At 39.8% G+C, this 24,750-nt stretch overlaps 2 protein-coding genes and 1 non-coding gene across 4 annotated transcripts; 2 read left to right on the top strand and 1 right to left on the bottom strand.

Annotated features, from left to right (window-relative positions):
- The first annotated feature begins 18 nt into the window (after window positions 1–18).
- Window positions 19–15,819, top strand: polr3e (polymerase (RNA) III (DNA directed) polypeptide E). Of its 2 annotated transcripts, XM_061756092.1 has the most exons (22): window positions 19–1,009; window positions 2,030–2,123; window positions 2,197–2,247; window positions 2,727–2,751; window positions 2,870–2,947; window positions 3,033–3,148; window positions 3,774–3,856; window positions 4,188–4,295; window positions 4,383–4,432; window positions 5,156–5,275; window positions 5,354–5,439; window positions 5,791–5,835; window positions 5,979–6,070; window positions 7,073–7,193; window positions 7,267–7,348; window positions 9,693–9,752; window positions 9,896–10,053; window positions 10,139–10,200; window positions 11,461–11,918; window positions 13,756–13,833; window positions 15,049–15,171; window positions 15,241–15,819. In XM_061756092.1, exons 3-22 carry the CDS (start codon window positions 2,201–2,203, stop codon window positions 15,295–15,297), a joined length of 2,049 nt encoding a protein of 682 aa, XP_061612076.1. In that variant the 5' UTR covers window positions 19–1,009; window positions 2,030–2,123; window positions 2,197–2,200; the 3' UTR covers window positions 15,298–15,819. The 2 variants fall into 2 exon arrangements, with proteins under 2 accessions (XP_061612076.1, XP_061612075.1); XM_061756091.1 differs by lacking the exon at window positions 2,727–2,751.
- Window positions 662–743, top strand: trnal-aag (transfer RNA leucine (anticodon AAG)). Its single transcript has one exon. It is a non-coding gene; the product is annotated as a tRNA-Leu (tRNA).
- Window positions 15,820–16,096: 277 nt separating the features above from the next.
- LOC133469259 (cerebellar degeneration-related protein 2-like) lies at window positions 16,097–23,837 on the bottom strand. Its single transcript, XM_061756095.1, has 6 exons — window positions 23,581–23,837; window positions 22,149–22,261; window positions 19,984–20,132; window positions 19,654–19,803; window positions 18,085–18,295; window positions 16,097–17,584 (listed from the first exon to the last, which is right to left on the bottom strand). The coding sequence occupies exons 1-6, from the start codon at window positions 23,660–23,662 to the stop codon at window positions 17,036–17,038; spliced, it is 1,254 nt and encodes a 417-aa protein (XP_061612079.1). The 5' UTR covers window positions 23,663–23,837; the 3' UTR covers window positions 16,097–17,035.
- Window positions 23,838–24,750: the final 913 nt, after the last annotated feature.

Here is a 24,750-nt window from a genome sequence, read left to right as displayed (position 1 = left end):
GGTTGTTTGCAGATGTGGTTTAAAAAAAGTAAAATATGTAAACCAATTTATTTGAATAATAAAATAATTTGTTCCATTTTTAAAACTATTCATAATTAATTAACCAAGTACTTAATTGCTTTTTGTGTGTAACATTTTTTAGTTTACCAAAATGTTTATTGTAGCATTTGCAAAAAAACAAATCAACTTTATTTGGAATTGAATAAGTTAATAGGTACATTTTAATTATCCATCCATTTTCTGAGCCACTTCTCCTCACTAGGGTCGCAGGCATGCTGGAGCCTATCCCAGCTATCATCGGGCAGGAGGCGGGGTACACCCTGAACTGGTTGCCAGCCAATCGCAGGGCACATACAAGCAAACAACCATCTGCACACACATTCACACCTACGGGCAATATAGAGTTGTCAATTAACTTACCATGCATGTTTTTTGGGGATGTGGGAGGAAACCGGAGTGCCCGGAGAAAACCCACGCAGGCACAGGGAGAACATTCAAACTCCACACAGGCGGGGCCGGGGATTGAACCCCGGACCTCAGAACTGTGAGGCAGACGATTCTGTTTTTAATCCAATTTGGGATCACCAACCGAGACGGTGACGTGATCCCGAATTGATTGGATTTGATTTAACTGATTATAAAATGTCGACAAGTCGCTCGTGGTAGCGTGGCCGAGCGGTCTAAGGCGCTGGATTAAGGTTCCAGTCTCTCCGGAGGCGTGGGTTCGAATCCCACCGCTGCCAGGATTTTTGGACTCCATATGCTCCATATACTCCAATGTCAAACGTTACAGGACAGCAGTTTGTCTTAACCAAAAGGAATAAAGAAAATCAAAAAATGAATCAGCATTTAATGACTCGCTGTGCATTGTGGGCTCGGCCTCGCTCCCCACGCACGTGGATCCGAGTCAACATGGTGCTCGAGTTCGAACATCTTCCACTGCGTCGTCAGCTTGACCAGACTGATGTCACGCCGATGAGATAGCCTCCACACCCGGCTACGTGTGCAGGTAAAGTGTGCGATATTTCCATGGTATTCTTCGTGGCTAATTTTCACTTAGAAGTAGGCCCCGTCCGCTCGCCGAGTGTTCTTTTTTTTTTTTTTAACCGGCATGTATGCATCAGAGCTAGCTAGGCTAAAGTTGCTAACCACCGGCCACTTCAACGTTAACTCACTTCGTCACGTTTACGTGTGGTATTAAACCAGGTTGTCCTTTTCGTGGTAGTACAGCTCATTTTATAACGCTCCCGGTGTTTTATTGTAGGAATTATATGCTCGTTTAGCGAAGTTTCGCGCAGGCCCGCCTGACACAATCTGCTGTGTTTTGCTAACGTGCTAACACACTTCGAAATAGGGGGATTTTAGAGAATACTAGTTGAGGAAAAAAGGGCACTAGAATCAATAGTAATCGTTGCATGTGATCATGCGATAAGCACTCACTGTGCAACCATTGATGGGACAAGCCAAAAGTCGCAACAAGTTTTACTTGATTTCTCAGTAATGAAATGCTGCCTTCACAAGTGATAACGCAAATAAAACTCCATGGGCGTGCAAAAACAGTGTTAACCTCTTACAAACGACACGTGCTTGTTCTGTGAAGTTGTCTGAGAGGCGGGGGGTCTTTGTAGTTTTGTCAATGTATCCATGCCCGACAAAAATGTGTTCATTATCTTGGGCACTTGCTTTTTAACCCCACACTCGGGGCTCTATTTCCACTGGTAGAAACAGCAGCAGGCTGCAGAAACGAGCCGAGAAGAGCCACCCCACTGGTTGTCAATCTAACGAAAGCCGGGCTCACCGTGAACCTGGGAGTGTATGGGACGCGATGGAATGAGGGCTAGCACGCTGCATGAGACAGATCATCCGCGCCTAAAACAAGCCAATTTCACCACAGCAAGAAATATGCTGGAAAAAAATCTATATGGCTATAATTCTTGATCCTTGGGGTATTTTGACAAAAGTGTGTTACAGACATGTTGGGGAACTGTTTCAAATAGTTAAGAAATGCACAATTTGTCTCTTTTTATAGGTTGGATTCACTCTTCCATCACCTCCCTTCCCCTCCTTAACCTGCTTTCTAAAATATGGCCAGCGGAGATGACGATGACCCCATTATAGAGGAGGTACGCGCTCACGGGAAGATTAAAGGTCCTTGCTATTGAACCAATCATCACTGATCACTTTTTGCACCCACAGATTGATGTCTATCTGGCCAAAAGTCTTGCAGAGAAGCTTTATCTACTCCAGGTGGGTATTTTCCAATTAGTTGTCACTTGTCACTAGGGCTTGGTGACCTAAAATTTTTGATCTCCGATTCATTTTTTGTTTCTTTTAACAAAAATGCGATCGAATCACCCGCCCCTCACTTGTTGAAAAAGCAGATGACATTGACATTGTGCAGAACAAGTTACTTTTTTCCCCCTTCTGGAATTTTCTTTTATTTCTCCTGATACCAAACAAGTTTGGAAATAGTTTTCTCCCCAGAATTAACTTTCATTAGCTTCCACTGAAATAATATAAAATAAATACTTTTTCTGTCCAGATAATGTATAAATAAGTGCTTTTACTAACCCTCTTGGAAAGAAAAATCACCTTTGTCGAAACATACTTTAAACATGACCCTTAAAAAATTACATTTAAAATGTTCAGACAATTGAACATATTAAAATAAGCCATCAAACTGCATGGATTGAAGACTTACACCACGCCTCCTCCATCTCTCACAGTCTTACCTCATGTGGAGTTGAACAGGTGAGGAAAGGTGACTGGGTTATGTGGTAAAGTGTATGTTAACCGGTTAATGACATGCCGATCGATGTCTCTGAATTATGGGAGGTCCTAGTTGTCACTAATAATTCTCCTGTTGCAGTACCCCGTGCGACCATCCACCATGACCTACGACGATGTCAACCTTTTGGCAGCTAAGATCAAACCCAAGCAGCAACGGGTAAATAGGAAACCTTTAATACCGTTTTACTTTATTTTAAAACTATTCCAGGAAGTCTTAATTGTGGCGCCATCTTTGTCGCTAGGTGGAGCTGCAGATGGCCATGGACACCAAGAGCCCCAACTACTGTCGCAGCAAGGGCGAGCAGATAGCGCTGAATGTGGACGGCACCGGCTACGAGGAGAGCAACACCTATTCAGTGTACGTTCAGCGGCTAAACAAGAACGTTGGAGAACATTTTGAGTCATTGTATTTGAGCGGAACGTCCCGATTGAGCCACCTTTGGCTGCTGTGTCTTTAAAAGGCATGCCACTTCAGTGCCCCCCCAAAACAGAAAGTCAGAAAAAACCTAAAAAGATTCACCTTGTTTCACTTCTTCTGGAGTAAATTTCAAAAGTACACATTTTTCATGCTACCTTAGGCTTGACTGAACAAAACTTTTTTTTTTTTTTTTTTTTTTAAATTGGATTCAATAAAATGGCATTTTAAAGGTAGTGGATGTAGTCATTCAGACTGATTATTGGCCTTTTGCTCAGTCATTACTGATTAGATGATCAGTTTAAAATGCTTCAAATAATATACACAACAGAGTGTGAGTTGAATTAAATTTAAAATAAATTACAAATAATAATAAACAAATCTGTGATTGTATTGTAACGTTTTCTTATTGTATCAGGTGACATCGTCTATTTACAACAATATTTCCATGCATTTAAAAAAAATCTGTAATTTTTCTAATATCATTTAGTTTTTTTTTTTTTTTTTTTTTTAAGAGGGTTGGGGAGGTTGTTACAAGGGACACTGATGGATGATGTCTTCCGTGCAGGAAAATGATGGACAATCAGACCTTCTCGTCCATCCAGGCTACCACCAACACTTCCCGATACGCCGCTGCCATCTTCAGAAAAGGTCTGGACTTTTTTATTTTAGTTTTTCTTGAAAAAATGAAAAATTGGAATGTGTGAGAAAGATGTCCAGAGGTGTCCATTGTGGTCATCTACCACCAAGAATTTTTTAATTTTAATTTCATTTTTATTAATTTTTTTAATAGCATAAAACCATTTAGTTGTACCTGCCTAAGTAAAATAACAGGTTTGATTTTGTTTACTACTGGCAAAGCTTAAACGTTTATTGAATTTCATTTGTTTTTTTTTTTTTTTTTTTTTTTTTTTTAAATCGTCCCAGTTTTATTTATTCATTCATATTTATTTATTTATGTATTTGCTGATGTTGTACACAGGTGAACTTCATGTGACGCCGCTGACCGGAATCCTTCAGATGAGGCCCAGCTTTGCGTACCTGGACAAGGCCGACAACAAAACCAGGGAGCGAGAGGCGGCCAACGAAGGTGCCTTTTTAGTTTGTTTTTCCCCATATTTTCTTTTCTTCCATTTGTTGTATTCCATCCATCTGAGGGCTCTGCGCTTCGACACAGGTGGAGACTCGTCCCAGGACGAAGGCGAGGAGGAAGCCAAGGCCATTTCGGTGAGCACTATTATTCCCTCACACAGGGTTTTCAAATTGAGGCGGAGGTGGCACCATTCTGAGCATTTGCAGCACCCAAATATGTATTTTATTTTTTATAGTATCCTATATCTTTCATCATGCTAAAATACAGAAATTCTGTTCGATAGTTAATGAAATATAATAAAAGTGCATGTGTACGGTTAAAATCAAGGTTAATCAACTAACTTAGCTAAAGGTGGCCCTTTTAAATAGTTGAACCTTTCATTGACGGATTGCATTCATTTCAGGGTGATTTTAATTAATTAATTAATAAAAAAAAATTAAGAGCGTTTAGATTGTTTTTATAGACTACCTTCTTTGTTTCATTTTCCTTTTTCTATTTCTGACTCATGGAGAGCCATCATCTCATCACTTTAAGGTATCCAGCTTGTAGTTGGTGTATGGCTGTCTCCCAAGAGCAGCAGTATATATTACAAAGCATGCCTGCCTTAATATGTCTGAGCAAGGTGATTTTGTTTGCTCTGTGTTTTGGGGAAATCTGGAAAGATTAGGAAAAAGTGACATTAAAATCACTAACGTCAGTTTTGCATTAATTTAACATCCCCCATTTTAGCCGAAAGTGGCCTGATAGTAGGATGAGGAGGCTGCCTCTCAAGTTTATGTGCAGGAAAAACCCTGTGCTCACTCAAAACACGTTACAACACAACATCACATCTTCTGCGATTGTTCCTGCGCCCGCAGGTGAGGTTTGCTCGGCCCGAGTCGGAGCAGGCGCGCCAGAGGAGGATCCAGTCGTACGAGTTCCTCCAGAAGAAGCAGGCGGAGGAGCCCTGGATCCACCTCCAGTACCACGGCATCAAGGTAACGCGTCACGACGAGTGCCCGCGAGTATTGCAACGATCACTACTACTGTCAGTCTGCCATATTGTTTCCCCGCAGGATGGGCGTTCTGAACACGAGAGACAATATTTGTTCTGTCAGCGTGTGGACACCTCCGACAACTCTGAGCTTGTTAAAACGCCCAAGTGAGTCCTTGAACACATCTCGTACATCAGAGACATCCTAGTTGGAGATTGAATGTTCTAAAAATTGTGGTCCTCTGGCAGTTCATTTACTCACCTTAGTACCAGACATTTTCCTCTTTTAGGATTTAATAAAATATGTTGTTATGGATTTATTGGATTTGGCTTACTTAGTAGGATTTTTATTTTTTTCATTTTTTTTAATGAATAAAATCCAGTCGTTTTAGGCTAAGTTTTTGTTTAGGTTTGATCAAATTGTATTTTGTCTAATAAAGCCCAATAATACATTGTAATGATTATTTTTGTGGCTTATTTGTGTTGTGATAGTAATAAAAATACTCTGTGTCCTGGCAGGGAGTACCTCACTATGCTGATGCCGCCGCTGGCAGAAGAAAAATTGTAAGTGTTCATCTGTTGTTTCTCACCATAGTTTTGACACATTTTAATTAACATTTTGCGGGATGCACCGTCTGTCATAAAAAAAAACAAAAACAAAAATAAAAAAAAATATATATATATATACTTTTTTTTATACGTTGTAGCGTAAAGCCCGTCGGCCCGAGCAACGTGCTCTCCATGGCCCAGCTGCGCACGCTCCCACTTGGAGAACAGATCAAGACGCTGATGAAGAACGGTGAGCTAATGACGCTAATAAATATATACAAGAAGAGAAGCCATGTCAAGCCTGCTTCACATTTTAATCCGGCCCACCGACCATATTATCGATAGAAAAAGGAGCATTTGTCGCATTAGTTTAGCTGTTTTATTTCTAAAATTGGTATTTATTAAAATGTCATTTATTTCGTACTAATTCATTTCATTAAATAATTTCTTAGTTGATTTATTGTAACTAATATAACGGAAACAGTATTATCCATCCATCCATTCATCCATTTTCTTTACCGCTTATCCTCACCAGGGTCACGGGCATGCTGGAGCCTATCCCAGCTATCTTCAGGCGGGAGGCGGGGTACACCCTGAACCGGTCGCCAGCCAATCGCAGGGCAGGAAAAAATATTAGTAAAATGTAATTTTATATGCATTTAACATGTTTATTTAGTTTTATTAAATAATTAGGTGCCTATTTTAGTTTACAGTAATGAGTATAAATGGGATTTTTTTTATTTTATATACTATTATTTTACATATATAAGAACACAGTCTAAACAAAAAATATGAGTAATGGGCAGTCACCGAGTGAGCACATTTTTGGAGACACCCTATATTGTCAATAAATATGGACGCACACAAGGAATTTTAGTTTGATTTTGTTGGGGGGAGGAATTATTCAAGTTGGTACTCGAGAAATAAGATTGAAATTGTGACTTAAAAGAAGGTTCTGGAAATTAAAGTAAAGCACACACTTAAATTTGACTTGTATCCATTGTGAACTGTTGTATTATAACACTAAATCACCATAACACAAAAGCAGTGTGATAAAAGCCTACCTAAATTACTCAGTTATACTCCCTTAAAATGACAAAAAGCCCCTGACAGAAACAAAACTGAATGCCTCGTGTGATCGTTTTAATTAAATATGTATCTCTGGACACAATATTGGGCCTGCACCTACACCCTTACAATACACACGCTGCGTGTGATAAAATGGCATCTTTGTCCCTGTTTGTGTCTGCAGTCAAGGTGATCCAGTTCGCCAGCCTGATGGGCCTGCTGGCCTCAGGCAGCGACTCTGTCACGGTGCTGCGCTGCATCCAGCAGGTGGCGTTGCTAGTCCAGGGCAACTGGGTGGTGAAGAGGTGCGAGTACCATCTTCTCCCAGTGAAACAGTCGGATCCGGCTGAGTGTAATGCTTGCGTTTTGTCATTTCAGTGATGTTCTGTATCCCAAAAACACGTGCAGTCCTCACAGCGGTGTTGCGGCTGATGTGCTGTGTCGGGGGCGGGACTTTGTGGTGAGCATAACTGAAGGAAATCATTGGATTTTTACATCGTATATATATAGTTGCAAGAAAAAGTATATGAACCCATATTAACTGGATTTCTTCAGAACAATGACAACAACAGTCTGCATAAACTAATACCACACAAATAATTATGTTTCATTGTATTTATTGGATACATAAACAGTCGGAGTGCTGGCTGAGGAAAAAGTATGTCAATTGCACTTAACATTGCCAAAGACATGGTACCCATTTAAAGGTTGCAAAAGCAGATGATGATTTATCGACGTGTTGTTTTGACCTGAGGTACAGTCCTGTGAAAATGTATTGGCCCCCTTCTCAAATTCTTATATTTTAGCATACATTCCCTACTTTAATGTTTAAGATCATCAAACAAAGATAAATATCAGACAAATATAACCCAAGTGAACTTAAAAGGCAATTTTTAAATGAAGGTTTTTATTATTAAGGGAGAAAAAAAAATCCAAACCTAGATGGCCCTGTGTGGAAAAAGTGATCGCCTCCTAAACCTAATAACTGATTGGGCCATCCTCAGCAGCAACAACTGAAATCGTTTTCTATAACTGACAAAAGTCTCTCACATCTCTGTGGAGATGTTTTGACCCACTCTTCCTTGTAGAATTATTTGAATTCAGCAAAAATGGAGGATTTTCAAGCATTTTATGGCCTTTTTGAGGTCATTTCAAGTCTGGACTTTGACTAGGCCACTCCAAAACCTTCATTTTGTTTTTTGAATCCCTTCAGAAGTTGACATGCTGGTGTGTTTTGGATCGTTAGCCTGCTGCAGAACCAAAGTGGGCTTTAGCTTAAGGTCACAAACTGATGGCTAAACATTCTCCTCCAAGATTTTCTGATAAAGAGCAGAATTTCATCATTCCATTCCATCAATCACACAGCAAGTTGTCCAAGTCCTGAAGTAGAAAAGCAGCCCAAGACTATCACACTACCACCACCTTGTTTGACTGTTGGTATGATGTTCTTTTTCTGAAATGCTGTGCTACATTTACGCCAGATGTAACGAGACACACACCTTTGAAAAAGCTCAACTTTCATCTTGTCTATCCATATAATATTCTCCCAAACGTATTTGGAATCATTCAGACGTTTTTTTTTTGCAAAAGTAAGACAATTTTGTTCTTTTTGGTCAGCAGTGGTTTTCGCCTTGGAACTCTGGCATAAATGCCATTTTTGCCCAGCCTCTTCTTATTGTTGTGTCATGAACACAGACCTTAACTGAGTCAAGGGATGCCTGCAGTTCTTGAGAAATTGTCCTGAGTTCCTTTGTGGCCTCCTGGATGAGTCATTGCTGTTCTCTTGGGGTAATCTTTGTAGGCTGGCCACTCCTGGGAAGGCTCACCACTGTTCCATGTTTTGTCCATGTGAGGATAACGGCTTTCCCTATGGATCGCTAGAATTCTAACGCTTTAGAAATGACTTTCGTAACCCTTTTCCAGACTGATAGATGTCAATTATTTTATTTCTCGACAGTTCTGGAATTTCTTTGGATCGTGTCATTTTGTTGCGGCTTTTTCAGAGCTTTTGTCGGGACAGATTCTGTCTAAGTGATTTCTTGATTGAAGAGGTCTGGAGGTAATCAGGCTTAGGTGTGATCAGTGAAAATAACCAAAAATTGGGATTAGCCACAATTAATTCATCATTTAACAAGGGGGGTAATTACTTTTTCAAACAGTGCCAGGTAACTGAATTGTTTTTTTTCCTTAATAAATAAAACCACTATTTAAAAGCAGCATTTTAAGTTCACCTTGGTTGTATTTGTCTGATTATTTACATTTGTTTGATCTTAAACATTAAAGTGAGGAAACTGCTAAAATGTAAGAATTTGAGAAGGGGGCCAATACTTTCTCACGGCACTGTAGGTGTTTCCAAACCAGAAATATTTTGCTGAGGTCACCTTGCCTCACTTGGATAACTCGACAGCCAGCTAAGCCAAGCAGCGTGACGACTCCTTTTGTAATGTTGAGCATTTAAAATGTTCATTTATTGTTTATACTGTACATGTTTTTAAAAAGGACATTTTTCCAAGAGGAAACATTTATTTTCACACAATCTGTCAGATTTTGGTTTTTAACTTTCTATTATTTATGTGGAAGTTGATGCAAATTTCTCAAAGAAAAAGCTTGGAAAATAACTATTTCAAAGCTTGTTTGGTATAAGAAGAAAGCAAATCCCAGAAGGGATTAAAAAAAAAAAGTTACTGTCACTTGCTTTTCAGAAGGGAAACAAAGATTTAAATGGCAAATCCGTTTTAGTGAAACAAGTGATTTTATTTTAAGGCCATACAAATTTTTTTTTCTTCATATCTGTTGTTGTGCAGATGTGGCGGTTCACTCTGGAACGTTCCCTGATGAGAAAGGAAGTGACAGCCATGATCAAAGTAAGTTTCTCTCATGTAATTACCGTGCTATTGTGTTGCTACAGTAAAAAGCTCCTAAGTGAATGTAACAGAACCAAAAAAACAAAAGAGGCTCACACTTAATAATTCAGGTGAACATAACCGAGTGCTTCCTCTCTGTGCAGCTTCCTCCGGAGGATGTGAAGGACTTCTTGGAGCAGGTGGCGGTGCCGCGAGTCAACCGCGGCTGGGAGTTCCTGCTGCCCGCCGACGTCGACTTTGTCAAGAAACACGCCGACGTGGCCCAGCGGCAGCAAATGCTGTGGTTGGGCATCCAGAGCAAGTGCGTCACACTGGAGGTTTTCCCCAAGGAAATGGAATTTGACTTCTTAAAATGTACATTTTTTTGGGGTCTTTTGCCTTTGAAGGTTGGAAAAAGTCTTCAACTTCTCTAAGGATGATTTCCTGCCAAAGAATTCTCCGCTGCCTGGTACGTAATGAGCTGCATCAGTCTGTTGGGGAAGAAGGTATTACAACAAATGTGACGTCCTTCTTCTGTCATTGAGAAGTTAGAATAATAATTAAATCCCCAGAAAAGTAATACTACCTCTGTGTTCAACACCTAATACTAATATCTATTCTCATAGTAACAATAATGCTCAGAGAATATCATTCATTATTATACAGGTGTATCTTATAATAATAATAATAATAATTAAAGCACCAAAAAGGAGATTTAGTTTCCAAAATCAATGCCACCTCTGCATTAAGGCCCTAATAATGATAATGCTTGTAATGATAATAATTAAAGCCCCGCCCCCAACAAATAACAATTTAGTTGCAGTGATTTTAAATACCACCTGTGCTCTGGCACTAATAATAATGCTAATAGAAATAATAATTACAGCCCAAAAATGTTAATTTCATTGTCGCCATTAAAGCTATAATAATAGTAATCATGTTAATGCTCGTAATAATAATTACGAAAATGCAACTACTTTCGGACAAACTAATAATTACAGCACACAACAAGGTGTTTTATTTGCAGGAATCAATGCAATTGCTGTAACAACTTTGTGCTTGAGTCATAAAGATAATAACGATGCTCATTAATAATAATTAGAATTAAAGCCGGGCGGCACGGTGGACTATTGGTTAGCACATCTGCCTTACAGTTCTGAGGACACGGTTTCAAACCCGTTCTCGCCTGTGTGCAGTTTGCATGTTCTCCCTGTGCCTGCATGGGTTTTTCTCCAGGTACTCCGGTTTCCTCCCTAATCCCAAAAATATGCATGCTAGGTTAATTGAAAACTCTAAATTGTCCGTAGGTGTGAATGTGAGTGCGAATGGTTGTTTGTTTCTATGTGCCCTGCAATTGGCTGGCGACCTGTTCAGGATGTACCCCGCCTCTCGCCCAAAGATAGCTGGGATAGGGTCCAAGCAGTCCCGTGACCCTAATGAGGAGGATGGATGAATGGATAATTAAAGCCCCCCAAAAGACTATTTAGTTCCTGCTTCTGCATTTGAAACTATTACAATCCCACCTCAAACATTGATTTAGATGCAGAATCGATGCAGTTTTAATAGGATCCTCACAAAGATGCAAATATGTTATTTGCAATTTGTGTGAAATTCATTCAGCTATGAATTGCTGACTGGTTGCCAGGTAAAATTAATCAATAAATTGTGCCCGTCTGGCAGCTCTACATGGCAGTTTACATATCAATGTAGTATTTGTGGGGTCCTTCAGAGCCGGTCCACATCAGCGGCGAGCAGCGTCTGAAGTTGGCCCAGGATCGCGCTCAGGAGAAGCAGGCTTCTCTCCAAATGGATCTGGAGGCCAAGCGAGCAGGAAGCGGCGGCGTCCGCATCAAACAGGAGCCCCTCAGTGACGGCGAGGCCGAACCCATGGACGTCTCCCCTCCACTGCCGTCTTCGTCGGGCATCCCCAACGGCTCCCTCAACGGCTACCCCGGGGAAGGGCACACAAACGGCGGTAGCCCCTCTAACGTGCCCTCCCCGGAGCTGCTGGACTTTGTGACAAAGACCTTCGGGAACAATCCCGTGCTGACGCTGAACGAGCTCAAGAGGCTCTTCAGCCTCCACCTGGCCTCCATTCCGGCAGGACACATCCCCTTCGGACCCGTGTCGGACCACATGCTGCAGGACGCCGCGCTGCTCAGCCGCTGCAAACAGATCATGGTGCCTGTGAGTTTTCATGCCCGTCGCTTCCTGTTCTATCCGTGCGCTCCTTTGGGCTACTGATTTTATTTTGAAGGCTGAAAATCATCTTACCAGTTTTCTTTTCCTCAAGCCAAAATTGACAGCCAGTGTCTGAAGGGGATAGCGGGAAACCGACTTAACACCTGGGCATCGAAAAGCAGTTGGAATTATCTGAATGCGTGAGAGCCAAAGTAGCTATGTGAACGGACACAGTATTGTCCTGCTTTCAGAAAAGAGTTTTAGCGAAGAACCATCTTCGGTAAACCGTGTGGAACCGTAGAGGCTAACCTGAGTACACCCATATTTTGTGACCTGAGCCAAACCTTATTCAGTAATTTAGGCAAAACTGAACAGAATATTAACATAATATTTGGTAACATTAGCAGAACCATATTCTGTAACCCAAGTGGAACCGGTCAACAAAACTGAATGATATTTGGTAACCTAATTGGAACCATATTTGCTGACCCGAGCCAAAACATATTTGGTCACCTATGCAGAACTGGTATTTAAGCAGAACCATAATCAGTAACATAAAGTGTAACCATGCTTGGCAACCTAAGTGGAACCGTATTTGCAAAACTTAAAGGAACTGCAATTGGTCACCTTAGCGTATTTACTAACATGAGTGGGACCGTATTGGCTTACCTGAGTGAAACCATACTGGCTAACCTGAGTAGAATGGTAACCTAAGGGGAACCATTTTCAGTAACCTGAGTGAAACTACAGAGTGATTGAAAAGTAGCTCCCTGTTTTAAAATACTTCGAATTTATTCATATTTTCCTGAATCCTTTTGTGTATGTTCCATGATGAAAGGAGCAAGTCTATTCTCCCAAACCAACGACTTTGGAAGAACTTGAAGGGCGAATACGAGAAGTGCGCAGAACCACATTCGGTAATCTAGGCGGAACCATATTTGGTATCTTAAATGGAAGCCTTGATAGTAAAGTTTTATTGTTTCTTAATATGATCAGATTTGAGTTAGTTAGCTATGAGTTAAATTTTCTTGTTGGGATAATAAAATGACAAAGAAAATTGTGATTGTCATCGGATGGTGACGCAATCTTGGCTCAGTGTGCTATTAGATGTTTGATTGACAAGTGTGACTTTGAACCTTGCAGATTATCATCTTGATCCATGTTGTGTTTTGACTGCACTGCAGCTTAATTGTATATTTTGCCGGATTTACTGGCATCGGTGGGCCAGGTTCTGGGTTAAGTCTTATCCCAACTGCATCCTTGAGAGGATTGGAAGTGGACTGCTGGTGGGGAGTGGCGGGGGCAATAGACGTACGCCTCATTTATTAGGCAAGCGAGGATTAGCTTCAGCGCTAAGCTCATTACGTCTGCGACAGTCGTTCAACTGACAGGTAGCGGACCTGGAGCGAGCCGACCTGCCTTCTGGTTGACCGCTCACAAAAATAGTCAAGAAACCATGCCTGGAAACATGGCATCTGCCATTTTTGCTTTGAGGTGGCTAGTTTTGACTTATTTAGGATATTAACCAACATATTTGAGTTATTTATTGAAATGTATTAACCTGATTAGATACTTGAGGCAACCTAAGTGAAACCATATTTGATAACATCAACCTGAGTGGAACCACATTTGGCAACATGACAGGGACAATATTGGCTTGTGTAAGAACAACATTTCAAACTTGTTTGGGACAGTTTAGCAATTACTTTCGTTTGCCCAAACACTTCTCCTTCGAGAAGATCCAAGCTGAAATGAATGAAAGAGAGAGAGTGTGGACAGAAAAAGCAAAGATGCCCCGGCACGGCCTAAAATTGAACACTGATGTTTCCTCCTCGAAATGTAGTTCCCTGCTCTGACCACGGCATCTGCCGACGAGCAAAAGGTGTTCGGCTTGTGGGAGACCGGAGAGGACTTCGACAAGGTAAATGCACACCCCCACCCCCCACTAAAAAAAAATTACAAAAAAAAATTTGTTAGACCAGAAAGAAACCCCTGGTTGTCTCCATGTTGCCAAGTCCTATTCCTATACAGCAGTGTTTGCCAACCTTTAACCTTTATTGAGAGGTGCACAAAAAGTACTGTATTGAAAAGATGACCTTGTCTCAACTTAGTTTCACATTTACTTAAATTTTGAAGGAATTTGTATTGGTATGAGCAGGATTATGCCCAAAGTACTGAAATTGAAAGAGTTAGCATCAAAGCACTATTTGGTTGTAATACAGGTGTGGATATTATCAAGAGTCCTCTAAAACTACTCCTCAATTGGTTAATTTAAATATATCCATTCAGTTTTTGAAACTATCCCATTAAACAGTTGGTTAATATTTTTTTCAGAAGAATGTAATATTTTTTGTAACATTATTTTTGAAAGAAATAACTATTTTTGGAATGTTCTAGGAATAATGCACCTTTTTTCTAGGGAAAAAAAACTTTTATTTGGGTGGTAATAAAAAAAGATGAAATACAAAGTAATTTTCGTAATATAACATTTTAGTTAATATCCATCTATCCAGCCATCCATTTTCTTCTTCTTCAATCATTAAATAGTAAAATAAAAATGTTACATATATTATTTTTCATTTTATCAAATAATAGTTTATCTATTCAAATTATACGTAAAGAAATCAAAATTAGACTTTATGTATGAAAATAAACTATTTTACTTTGACATTTAAAATGTTTTTTCCTTACACCTCAACCAGAAATTATCAAGGGTTTTATAATGTCGCAATTTAGCATTTTTTACCGCAAAATTGATGTATTCGTTTTTTTATTCATTTCTCATTAAATAATTGGTTATTGATAAAATTAAGAAATAAGCAATTTTTCACTTAATTCATCTATTTTATATAATAAAATATTAAAATTTTACTAAACAATGAAGTAAAGTACATTAATTATAAATGATTTTTTTTTTGGTACAATTAAAATAGATGTTTTATTTGTTTTTTTTTTAAACCTTATCTACAGGCTGACTTGGCACATCTGCCCTCTTTTAAAATCCAATTTGGCCCTTGAGCACAGGAATTTGGCCAGCCTTATTTTTTATATTAAAAAAATGTGGATAGTGCCAATGTAAATAAGAAAAGAAAGAGTAACTCCTGGCTAACTTGTTTCTGTTCGGGTGGGTGTGTAGCACCGCCGCCTGCTCTACGAGATGTTCACCAAAACTTACCGTGTGCGGCGGAGCGCGGTGCAAGCCCGGCTCAGCGAGGAGTTTGGCGACGTCTCCAAGGCTGACCTGGACCGGCTGCTCAAGGTGAGCACCCGCCACCTAGACCGGCAGCGGGGTACACTTAACTGACAGTTTTTGGGTTTTTTTCCTCAGGAATGCTGTAGCAGCCATGCCGGCATGTGGTATCTGAAAGGAACCATTCAGTCCTGACCCACGCAGCCCGCCCCCGGGGGCACCCTCAGCCAATCACAGTGTCCCGAGGGAGCGCGGCCGAGGTGAGAGCCGGTCGCGGCCGGTCACGACGACGACGACGTCTGCCGCTGGGAACGCTGAAAAAGAGGTCTTTGAAGGAGAAACGCTCGAAACACAAATGCATCATTATTTTTGGAGGGTTTGATTTCTGAAGGACCTTTTTGAAGCCTAAATGGCTGCCATTTTGCGTTCATCTTTTACCAAAATAATGGATGACATAATCCAAAAGACACAAGTTGCCTCAATCCTGAAATCATGTGATGGCACATTTCTTTTCCCATTAACAACAAAAAAAGAAAATCAAGACGAAAACCATGAGCTAATTTCAGACTTCATTGCGCTCTACTACCAAATCGTGGTCAGAATGACAGTAGTGGTCAGAAAGTGTGGACAAACTTTTGACTGCTGCATTTTGTTTGCTTTTCACTCAAATGTACAAAAACGGTTGTGGATGATCAATTAAAACAAACAATGAAAACATTTAGATTTTAAGTTTGTTTTGTTTGCCATTTCGTCTGCTTTGTTTCTCAGCCAATGACTTGATTAGCAAGGCTGGAAAGGTTCCACAGCAAATTAACTGACGCAGAGATCGAAGCACTATCAGGTCAAAGATGAAAGGTAAGCAGAGCTGCAGTTTTAGGACAGATGAGCATTAGCTTCTGATCATGCGTCGCAAAAGTTGATGTGTATTTCAGTGCTTGCTGATGAAACACTGCATGTAATAATGCAATACAATCTGACTCAAACACATACACCGTGGATTTTAAAACAAAAAGTTTTTTTTTTAATTGTGACACTGATTCAATAAATACACTTAATTGACATACTAAGAAATGTAAACAAAAGAATTCTGGCTCAGAACAGCAATAATTAAGTTAGCGTTTTTCATTCATCACCAACAAGATTTACCCATTTGCGTCACTCCTACAAGTATTAGAAGAAGCATACTGTATGTGGAAAGGAAACAAGACAATTGGTTAACAACAGAGTGAGGCTGCTATACAACCTGACAGTGACAAAAACTTTCCATCAGTCATCCAACATACAGAAATAATCAAGTATCGCTTCAGGGACATGTGTTGCATAAAGTTAAGCACCATCCCTTTTTCCTCTTTTTTCCACTAAGACCCATTCAGAGTTGCTACGTTCAAGATGTAGAAGCTAGAAATAGTAAGAATTAAAGGTCCACATTGGAAGGAATAGTGCACAGTAGATATTGCAATGAACTGGAGGAATCGTTTTCACATTGTTTGTCCTGATGACATGAAGGGAGGCCAGTGGAAGGCAATCATGGAGTCATTTGCACTTGAATATTCCCACAGACGTCATGTACTGTACAACTACATATGGACCCGTTGGCATGCAATTTAAATTGGCGAACATTTAAAATGTTCATTCATTTAGGATCATGGTTACATACAAGGGACATTTTTTTTCCCTAAAGGCAGCACTTATTTTCACATTATCTGTAAAGAGAACATATATATTTTTTTATTATCTCAAGGCCGTATTGCCCAGCCCGCTATATATAGCAAGCGGTTGCCATTGGAGTTAATAGTGTGTCATACATCCTAGTAGTAGTGATCGCAATAAATTGGAGAAAAACAGTGCGAGAAATAGGTTACTAAGAAGAAGGCGGTGCTTTTTTTTTTATTTTTTCCTTCCTCCCTCCCCCCCCTTCTAGCGCCTGCTTCAGTCAAGTGCAGGGGGGCCTGGCCCTGTTCTCCATCAGGTCCTCTTTGGTTTTCTGGATGCGAGCGAAAATCTCCCGGAACAGTTCCTTGTACTCGGGCTGGTGGAAGCCGCCGTTGTAGTCCGCGGCCTTGTGGCTCAGCCCCTCCTCTTCGACTACTTCTTCTTCTTCTTTTTCTTCTTCTTCTTGTGGACGCTGCGGTAATCTGAGGTGCCTTAGTAGCTGCTCATATTTGACCTGCAAGGCGCTGTACTGCGCGTCCACCTCGTTGAGGAGCGAGATGCCGCCGCATTCCCCCTTCTCGGCAAGCCGGGCGCACCAGCATTCGTGCTCGCCCGCGACGTCGCCGCCGTGCTTGGCCTTCAGGAGGTGCTCGCTGGCCCATCGCTTGAGGGGCCGCCGGCTTCGGGGGGACGACCAGCCGGGCTCGGCTTTCCCGTGGCGCTCCTCCTCCTCGGGGAGAGCGTACGCCACGGCCAGCCGGGAGAAAGATTGAGACTTCCAGATGTGACGAAGCTCCTCGACCTCTCGCTCCAACTCAGACACTCGCACCTGCGCACACATACGCAAAACAATTGAGTTAGTGCGTATGGAAGAGTATATGTGTGTGTGTGTAAATGTGTACATCCATTTGGGTACATAAGTAAAAGTATACATGGATGTCGGTACATAACTAGTTGTAAACAGTACGTGAATGTACAAATAAGTATATGCGTGTATATTTAAGTGGACATGTACGTGTATGCATAAATATGTAAATGCATGTAAACGTAAATATGTAAGTGTAGGCATCCACATATGTAAAAATACATCCGTGTAAGTATGCAACTAAATGTATACACCCATGTATACTGGTTGTAAGTGCAAAATCCACATATGTAAGTAGGTGTATTTATTAAATCTACGTAAATATGTATACATCCTCATCGCTGAATAAGTGTATACAGTACAGCGTATACATCCACAGACGAAAGTGTATATGTACAGAGATGTGCACATATATGTATCTCCATAGCCATTCATGCGTGTGTTAATTTAGAGAGACAATGTACTCTGGACGCGTCCATGCCAGCCAGCTGCTGCTCGAGCGCCGCGTTGTGCCCGCTCAGTCGCCCCGCCTCCCGCTCGGCCTCCTCCCGCCGTGCGCGTTCGCCTGCGTACTGAGCCTGGAGGCTGCGTAGCGAGCGGCGCAGTGAAGCCCGCTGCTCCTCGTGCCACTGCTGCACACCGTCGTGCGACTCCACTGGCTCGCCGTCACACTGCCTGCAGTCACAATGGGGGGGGGAAAAAAATCATACCATCATACATACAAAATTGTTTATTTTTAAAAATCTGTTTTATGCTGTTTCTCTTGATAGATAGATAGATAGATAGATAAATAGATAGATAGACACACACACACACACACTAAAATTTGGAGATCACTGATGCACCTCTTTAATATTTTGGTCACCTTATTCAGCGACATGAGGATGTCATTTAAAAACAAAAGGGAACTATAAAATAACTACTGGTAAATATATACGTACATTTATGTACATAAAATGAAAAATTATTATTATTGACTCATTATTATTGACTCATTTTTGTTAGAGTATTTTTTTAAAGTTAGGATTACTGACTCAAGTCTTTCATATTTCTGTTGCATTATTCAGCTCCATGAAAATTTCAAATGTGTCATAATAAAATAAAAAACTTTAAAATTATATATTTTACCCTTATTTAGCTTATTAAAATAACAAAAATGATACAAGTATATTAAAAATAGTTTCTTTGTAAATGATTTACTCCGCTTTTAAATTTTTTGAGAAGTTGTTCCACTAAAAATAGTAAACGATAAACAAAGACAACCTTTTCATACTTTGGTTACATAAAGTAAATAATAGAAACAGAAACATTTCAAAAACTATTGTAAATAAAATAAATATAGTGAATATTCTATTTTATTATTGGCACAACTCTTGTGAAATGTTTATTTTTGTTTTTAAAGCTGAAAGTAAAAGCCCAGTGTCAAGAGATGATGCAACACACACTTTGCCCTCTTGATGTAACGCAATTTTGACTTATCGTAACATTATTATATAGCATATTAGTCATCATATTTAAGTTTTATCTCAGCACAGCATGTCCTTGGAAGCAGGAGGCGATAAGCTGATGTAACATTTACAGTGCATCCGGAATGTATTCACAGCGCTGCACTTTTTTCCCACATTTTATGTTAGAGCATTATTCCAAAGTAGAATCCTACACATTAGAAATTTCAAAATTCTATATTTTTTTTCCAAACCCCAATTACCAGAATTCTCATTTAAAGGTAAAATAGCACATACAAATAAATGAAGACCAAACCCAGATAAAGGTCAAAGCATGGTGGAAAATAGAAAAGTAGTAACAAGTCTTGGAAACAAATATTTTTAAATATAATAGTTTCCATTTCCTCACGTTTCCATTCCTATCCACAATTCAGTGTCCTTTGGTTCAACCCGGAGGATTTCAGTCTGTGATTACACTCACAACTACAGTAATTATTCAGGCACGCCATTAGGACAGACAGACCAGCACACTCTGCCGCGACGAGTAAAACAGAAACCAATTAGGCTCAAAGGGCGCAAAACGCCAACCTGAGCTTTTGCAGTTCCTCCAGACTCTGGGCGACACGCGACCTCCGCCGGCCCCCCTGGGCCACCTGCGAGGGTCCCAGCTTCATGTCGTCCACTTGCCGCTGCAGCTCGTCTACGCGCGTCTGCAGCACTTCCACCGTTTCCGTCAGCCTGCGGTGACGAAAGACACTTTAGACGAGCTTTCACCCGGGGCTGAATCGATTTAAAAAAAAAAAATGATTTTTTTAAAAAATCGATTAAAATCGGAAATCAGATTTTTGTGATTGAAGGCCAGCTGTACTTTCCACGCGTGAAAAGACAACAAAAGATGACACTGGTGTGTGTCCGAACCCGTGGATCTTGTGATGGGCTCTGCGGTTGTCCTGAGTCAGCTTGTGGTTGCTCTGCTCCAGCTCGCGCGACGCCACGTCCAACTGCTCGTACACTTTGGCGTGCTGGTCGTTCACCTGACGCAGGAGCTCCACCTGCTTGCCCAAGTACTGGACCGCAACACAAAGACCAAAAATAATGTCGCCCCAAACCGTAACTGTCGACAGAGGGGGCATTTTGTGGAGAGCAATACTTGTTTAGGGGGGGCTGGTGATCAGTTTTAGGGGGGCTTGGACAATGAACCTTCAACATTAACACATATTACCAATTTTCTTAGGGGGGGACTTGTGAATTTTTTAGAGGGGGTGCCACTGGTTTTGAGAATAGATTGAGATGAAAACCACAAAAATAATTTTGGGTCCATTTCTGGACAATAAAATAAAACCACAATGAAAATGTTAAAGATAAAAAAAAAGAAATTCTGACATTATAAATTTATATCCACATTTTTTTCTTCACTTTTGTTTATGTTTTGTTATTACAGTGGTAATAAAAGTAAAAAATAAAAATAAAAAAGCAAAACAAGAGAAAGTAAGTAATAAAAATGATTTGGTTCCCTGTGTCATTCCAGTTACTCTGTAATTAAATATAAACATATGGCTCTACTGCATTATTTACTTTCAATTTTTACAGTCTTGAAGTGGCCTTTAAATAGCAACTGATATCAAAAGTCTACACACCCCTGTCCACCATGATATAAAAAAATTAGACCAAGAAAGTAGTTCTTCTTTACCACCTTTCCATTGGCTTGTGAATGCATTTGCCCAACATCTGCTGCAGCAGCGCTGTTACCACAACAGCAATAGCGTCATAAGAACATTTTTACTGTTGCGTTTAATTCCTCTTTTAAGTGTCTGTCGTGTTTTTTGTTTACAAAATAGTTTTTTACTTTGCCTGATTTATGAAACTGTTTTTATTTTGTTGGTACTTTTACCACTCTTTATTTGTACCTGTACTTGTTTTTACTCATTCTGTACAACAATCTGACTGAAAGGGCTCTATAAATGTATTATTATTATTATTATTGTTATTGTTATTAAGTATTAGAAACAGCTCTCTAGGCATTACCCACAGAGCGACCCCGGTGAGGATAAGCAACATAAAATCTGTTATTGGCCATTATTTTATCAGAACAACAATTTGAACCTGTTGTCAATGAACTTTGCCCTACTCTGACAACGACACAACCTCATTAAGCACACACACCGTCCAAGCGTGTGTTTGTGTGCCGTGACGTCAACATTTAGGACACTTGGATTAATTTAACATGTCAGTGGCAAAAAGCCCTCGAGGGTCAGACAAAGCAGACTTAAGGACATTAAAGTAATCCACAAGAGTCCAAGCACTCCACTAAATATTCACTTCCGCCTTCACGCAGGGGGGTTCCTCTGCTCTTGTTGTTGTTTGTCACTGGAAAGTCACTTCAATGAGGATGATGCAACGTTCATGAACGCCACTCCTGACTTACGGTAAATGTGATAAAGCCAATAGAGTTCAACAGGGGTTCAAGCTAACCGTCTTTAAGGTCCATTTAAAACATTTTTTTTTTTTTTTTACGACAATCACAAACACATAAATCCATAAATATTGAATACAGAAAAATAAATAAAAATATTTAATTTGAACCAAAAAAAAAAAATAAAAAAAAAAAATATATATATACATTAATAATGGACAAAAAGAAAAAAATAATAAAATATCGATATATATATATATATATATATATATATATATATATATATACTGTATATACAATTTTTTAAGGCAAAATTGCTGGCTCGACCCTTTTAAGGAATTGGACATTTTTCTGGTACATTAAAATGTAGTTAGTTAAATATATATTTATATTGTAAAAAAATACATTTTTATTTTAATTAAATATAAATGTATTTTTTATATTGCTTTAACTATAATCTGAATCAATACAATGAATCCCTATGGCTTTAAAATGTATCATAAAGTGACATGCTTTAATGCAGATGTTTTCAAGTTCACCTTTTAGTTTTGCAAGATTTTAAAGAGTTTTGAGTCATTTAAGCGTTAAAGAGACATTTCAAAAACCTTGATGGGTTGATGGGTATGGTGTAACTACAGCAACACTATTATCAGGGTGCCGGGGGTCTTACCTCGATCTCCTGCACCTGCTCCTGATTGACGGAGTACATCTGCTGCAGGCCCTGTTCCAGCTCATGGTTCCTCTCCAGCAGCGACTTGCCCAGCTCGGCGGCCAGCTGAAGGTCTGCAGGAGGAGACGCGGTTTGACACGGACACGGACATGGGGTGGTATCATACTTTGACCGTATTGTCATAACTGCAGACACGCTAACTCTTATAGCTGGTTGCAAATGTTCATTTCAAGACAGCGTTATCGTAACATATTGACGTTACCTTGAATTTGTTGAAGACCGATTGTTGTAAATGTGATGTGGTATTGAAATATTGCCTCCTCTAACAGCCACTTTTTGGAAGCACCTTTTGCATATCCTTCCTCTACCAAGCTGCGGTATATACCCGGGATTTTTCCGACTTTTTCGACAAAGGGGAAAAGTCGTAGGGCTTACCGACTGCTGGAAGGAAATCAAATTAATCGACAACTATTTTGATCATTGATTAATCGTTTAGAACCGCTGTTTAACTTGAAATTGTCCAAATCCTCTACTTTACTGTACATATTCTCTTGATTTCTGTCATCCTAATGAAAGCAGACTGACTGATTAGCCTTGTGTTTCATTAAACTAAGACGTTTGCTAACATCTGCTTTTACTTTGAAAAACAATCAACATTTTTCCCTATAATCCGCCACGAAACGGACCAAACCAGTAACCGAATCATCATCATAAAAGTTTTATTTATTACGAAAATAATGGCTATTTGCAGCCGTAGTATGAACAGCCTGTAATTGACATGTAGTTGACACAGAGGTGTACATGAAACTAGTAGCCCTTCGCATAAATCAGCATCGCTCTCAGTTTCAACAAGGTTGACGAGTACAACATCACTCCCTCTCGTGTGACATTGCTTAATTGTTGTGTATTTGGCTTTGTTTAACCATTAAACAATACCAAATAAACAACAATAATTGGTTAATTGAACATGAATGAGAAAAAAAAAAAGATTTTGCAATAAACTTCAATGCTACTTAAAACAAAAATAATATGATTATTCGATGGAATAATTGATTCTAACAATGTTATATTCAACATTGACAGTCCTGGACACTGTCACGGTTTGGTCATGCACACAGACAATCTTTGGAATTGGTTACAGTTTGGACACAGATCCAAAAGACACAAAAGCGAAGTGTCCAAACTGTGTGTGTTGTGATCCACTGACACACTTGTGTTCATGTGCAGCACCTAATTGGGGCCCATTTGGACTACTACTAAGCTTTCCTCCAATTACGTTAAAGTAAAAAAATAAAAATAAAAAAATAAAAATAAAAAATAAAAACAGCTGTCAGATCTGTTCCTGTAGCATTTTCGAAATAAAACACATTAACTCAACCAACAGCAATAACACGGAAAGCGAGTTCGTTAGCCAAAAGGTTGCAAAGGTTACCGTTTTCCAGGTCTTGCTTATCGTACCAGGGCTCTTCCTCCTTCAGCTCGAACTCCTCGTCCACGCTCATGTCCGTCAACATCTCGGCAACAATTTCAAGAAATATTTGATTTACTGTCAAATAATGCTCCGGATTGACATGACGAGCGCTGCATTTAAGGTGATTTATTTGTTATGATATTTTTTTATATTTGGAACAAAAAGCTGGCCGTTGCTCCACGGCCGGTGTCCCCGCGCACAAGCATCACCAGATAACAAGAACCACAAAGTCTGGCGTGACAAACCGCTCGCCACTTCCTGTTAGGTGACGTCAAACTAAAAGCGAGCCATACAGCAGACCGCGTAAATCACTTAATCTCCGGTATATAAAACAGATATTTTAGAACTGATAACATTTTTATAACAGTGTTGTTTGTACTCATTCTTTAATCGCTTACTTCACAAGGTTACTTCAGGTTGGTATTTTACAATGAAGGTCCAATCTTAGTTTCCGGTACGGCTGCCCTTGTAGATGAATTTGACGGTCGGCTCGCTGGTGGCACCTGCGCCTCAGTAGTTGCATTTTACTGTGCACTGAGCCAGTTTGTCCACAAGAGGGCGCAACGACAACAAAAAACAATGATGGATTATTATTTTTTGTAATCTATTCTGGATTCTGGTGGGAATACGCACATTGCTGACGTCAGGAGTATTTAGTGTTTAAAATGTTCCATATTTGTTGTGACAGCCTTATTCCAAAATAATTTTCCTCAACATTCTTCACAAATCACCCCATGATAACAACATGACATCTTTATTATTTTTTATTTTTTTGCAAAAGCATTAAAAAAATAAATAAATAATACAAAAAATAAATCCCAAGTAGGCCTACATAGCCTACATATTTTACAGCTCAAAATGAGTTTAGATTTCCACTGCTCATCCTTGGCTTGGTTCTGCCGCACAATTATTGTCCATCTGTGGCAAATTCAGTTTTGGACATGATTAGATCTTGGGGCACTTACACACATTCCCCTCCACAGCACCTCTCAAAATCCATCAGAACACAATATAAACTGACTTCTTAAAACATTGCCTGTACACAGTCCACAGTTTGACCACAAGATTGGATTAGTTCAATTTTTATTACTTCCGATAGGGGAATAAGAAATTGTTTCGAAATCCAGTCTA

Source organism: Phyllopteryx taeniolatus, chromosome 19, assembly GCF_024500385.1.
Source record: "Phyllopteryx taeniolatus isolate TA_2022b chromosome 19, UOR_Ptae_1.2, whole genome shotgun sequence".
NCBI classification, from domain to species: domain Eukaryota; kingdom Metazoa; phylum Chordata; class Actinopteri; order Syngnathiformes; family Syngnathidae; genus Phyllopteryx; species Phyllopteryx taeniolatus.
Note: the sequence above shows the minus strand (reverse complement) of the source record. Positions and strands in the feature narration are given on the sequence as shown.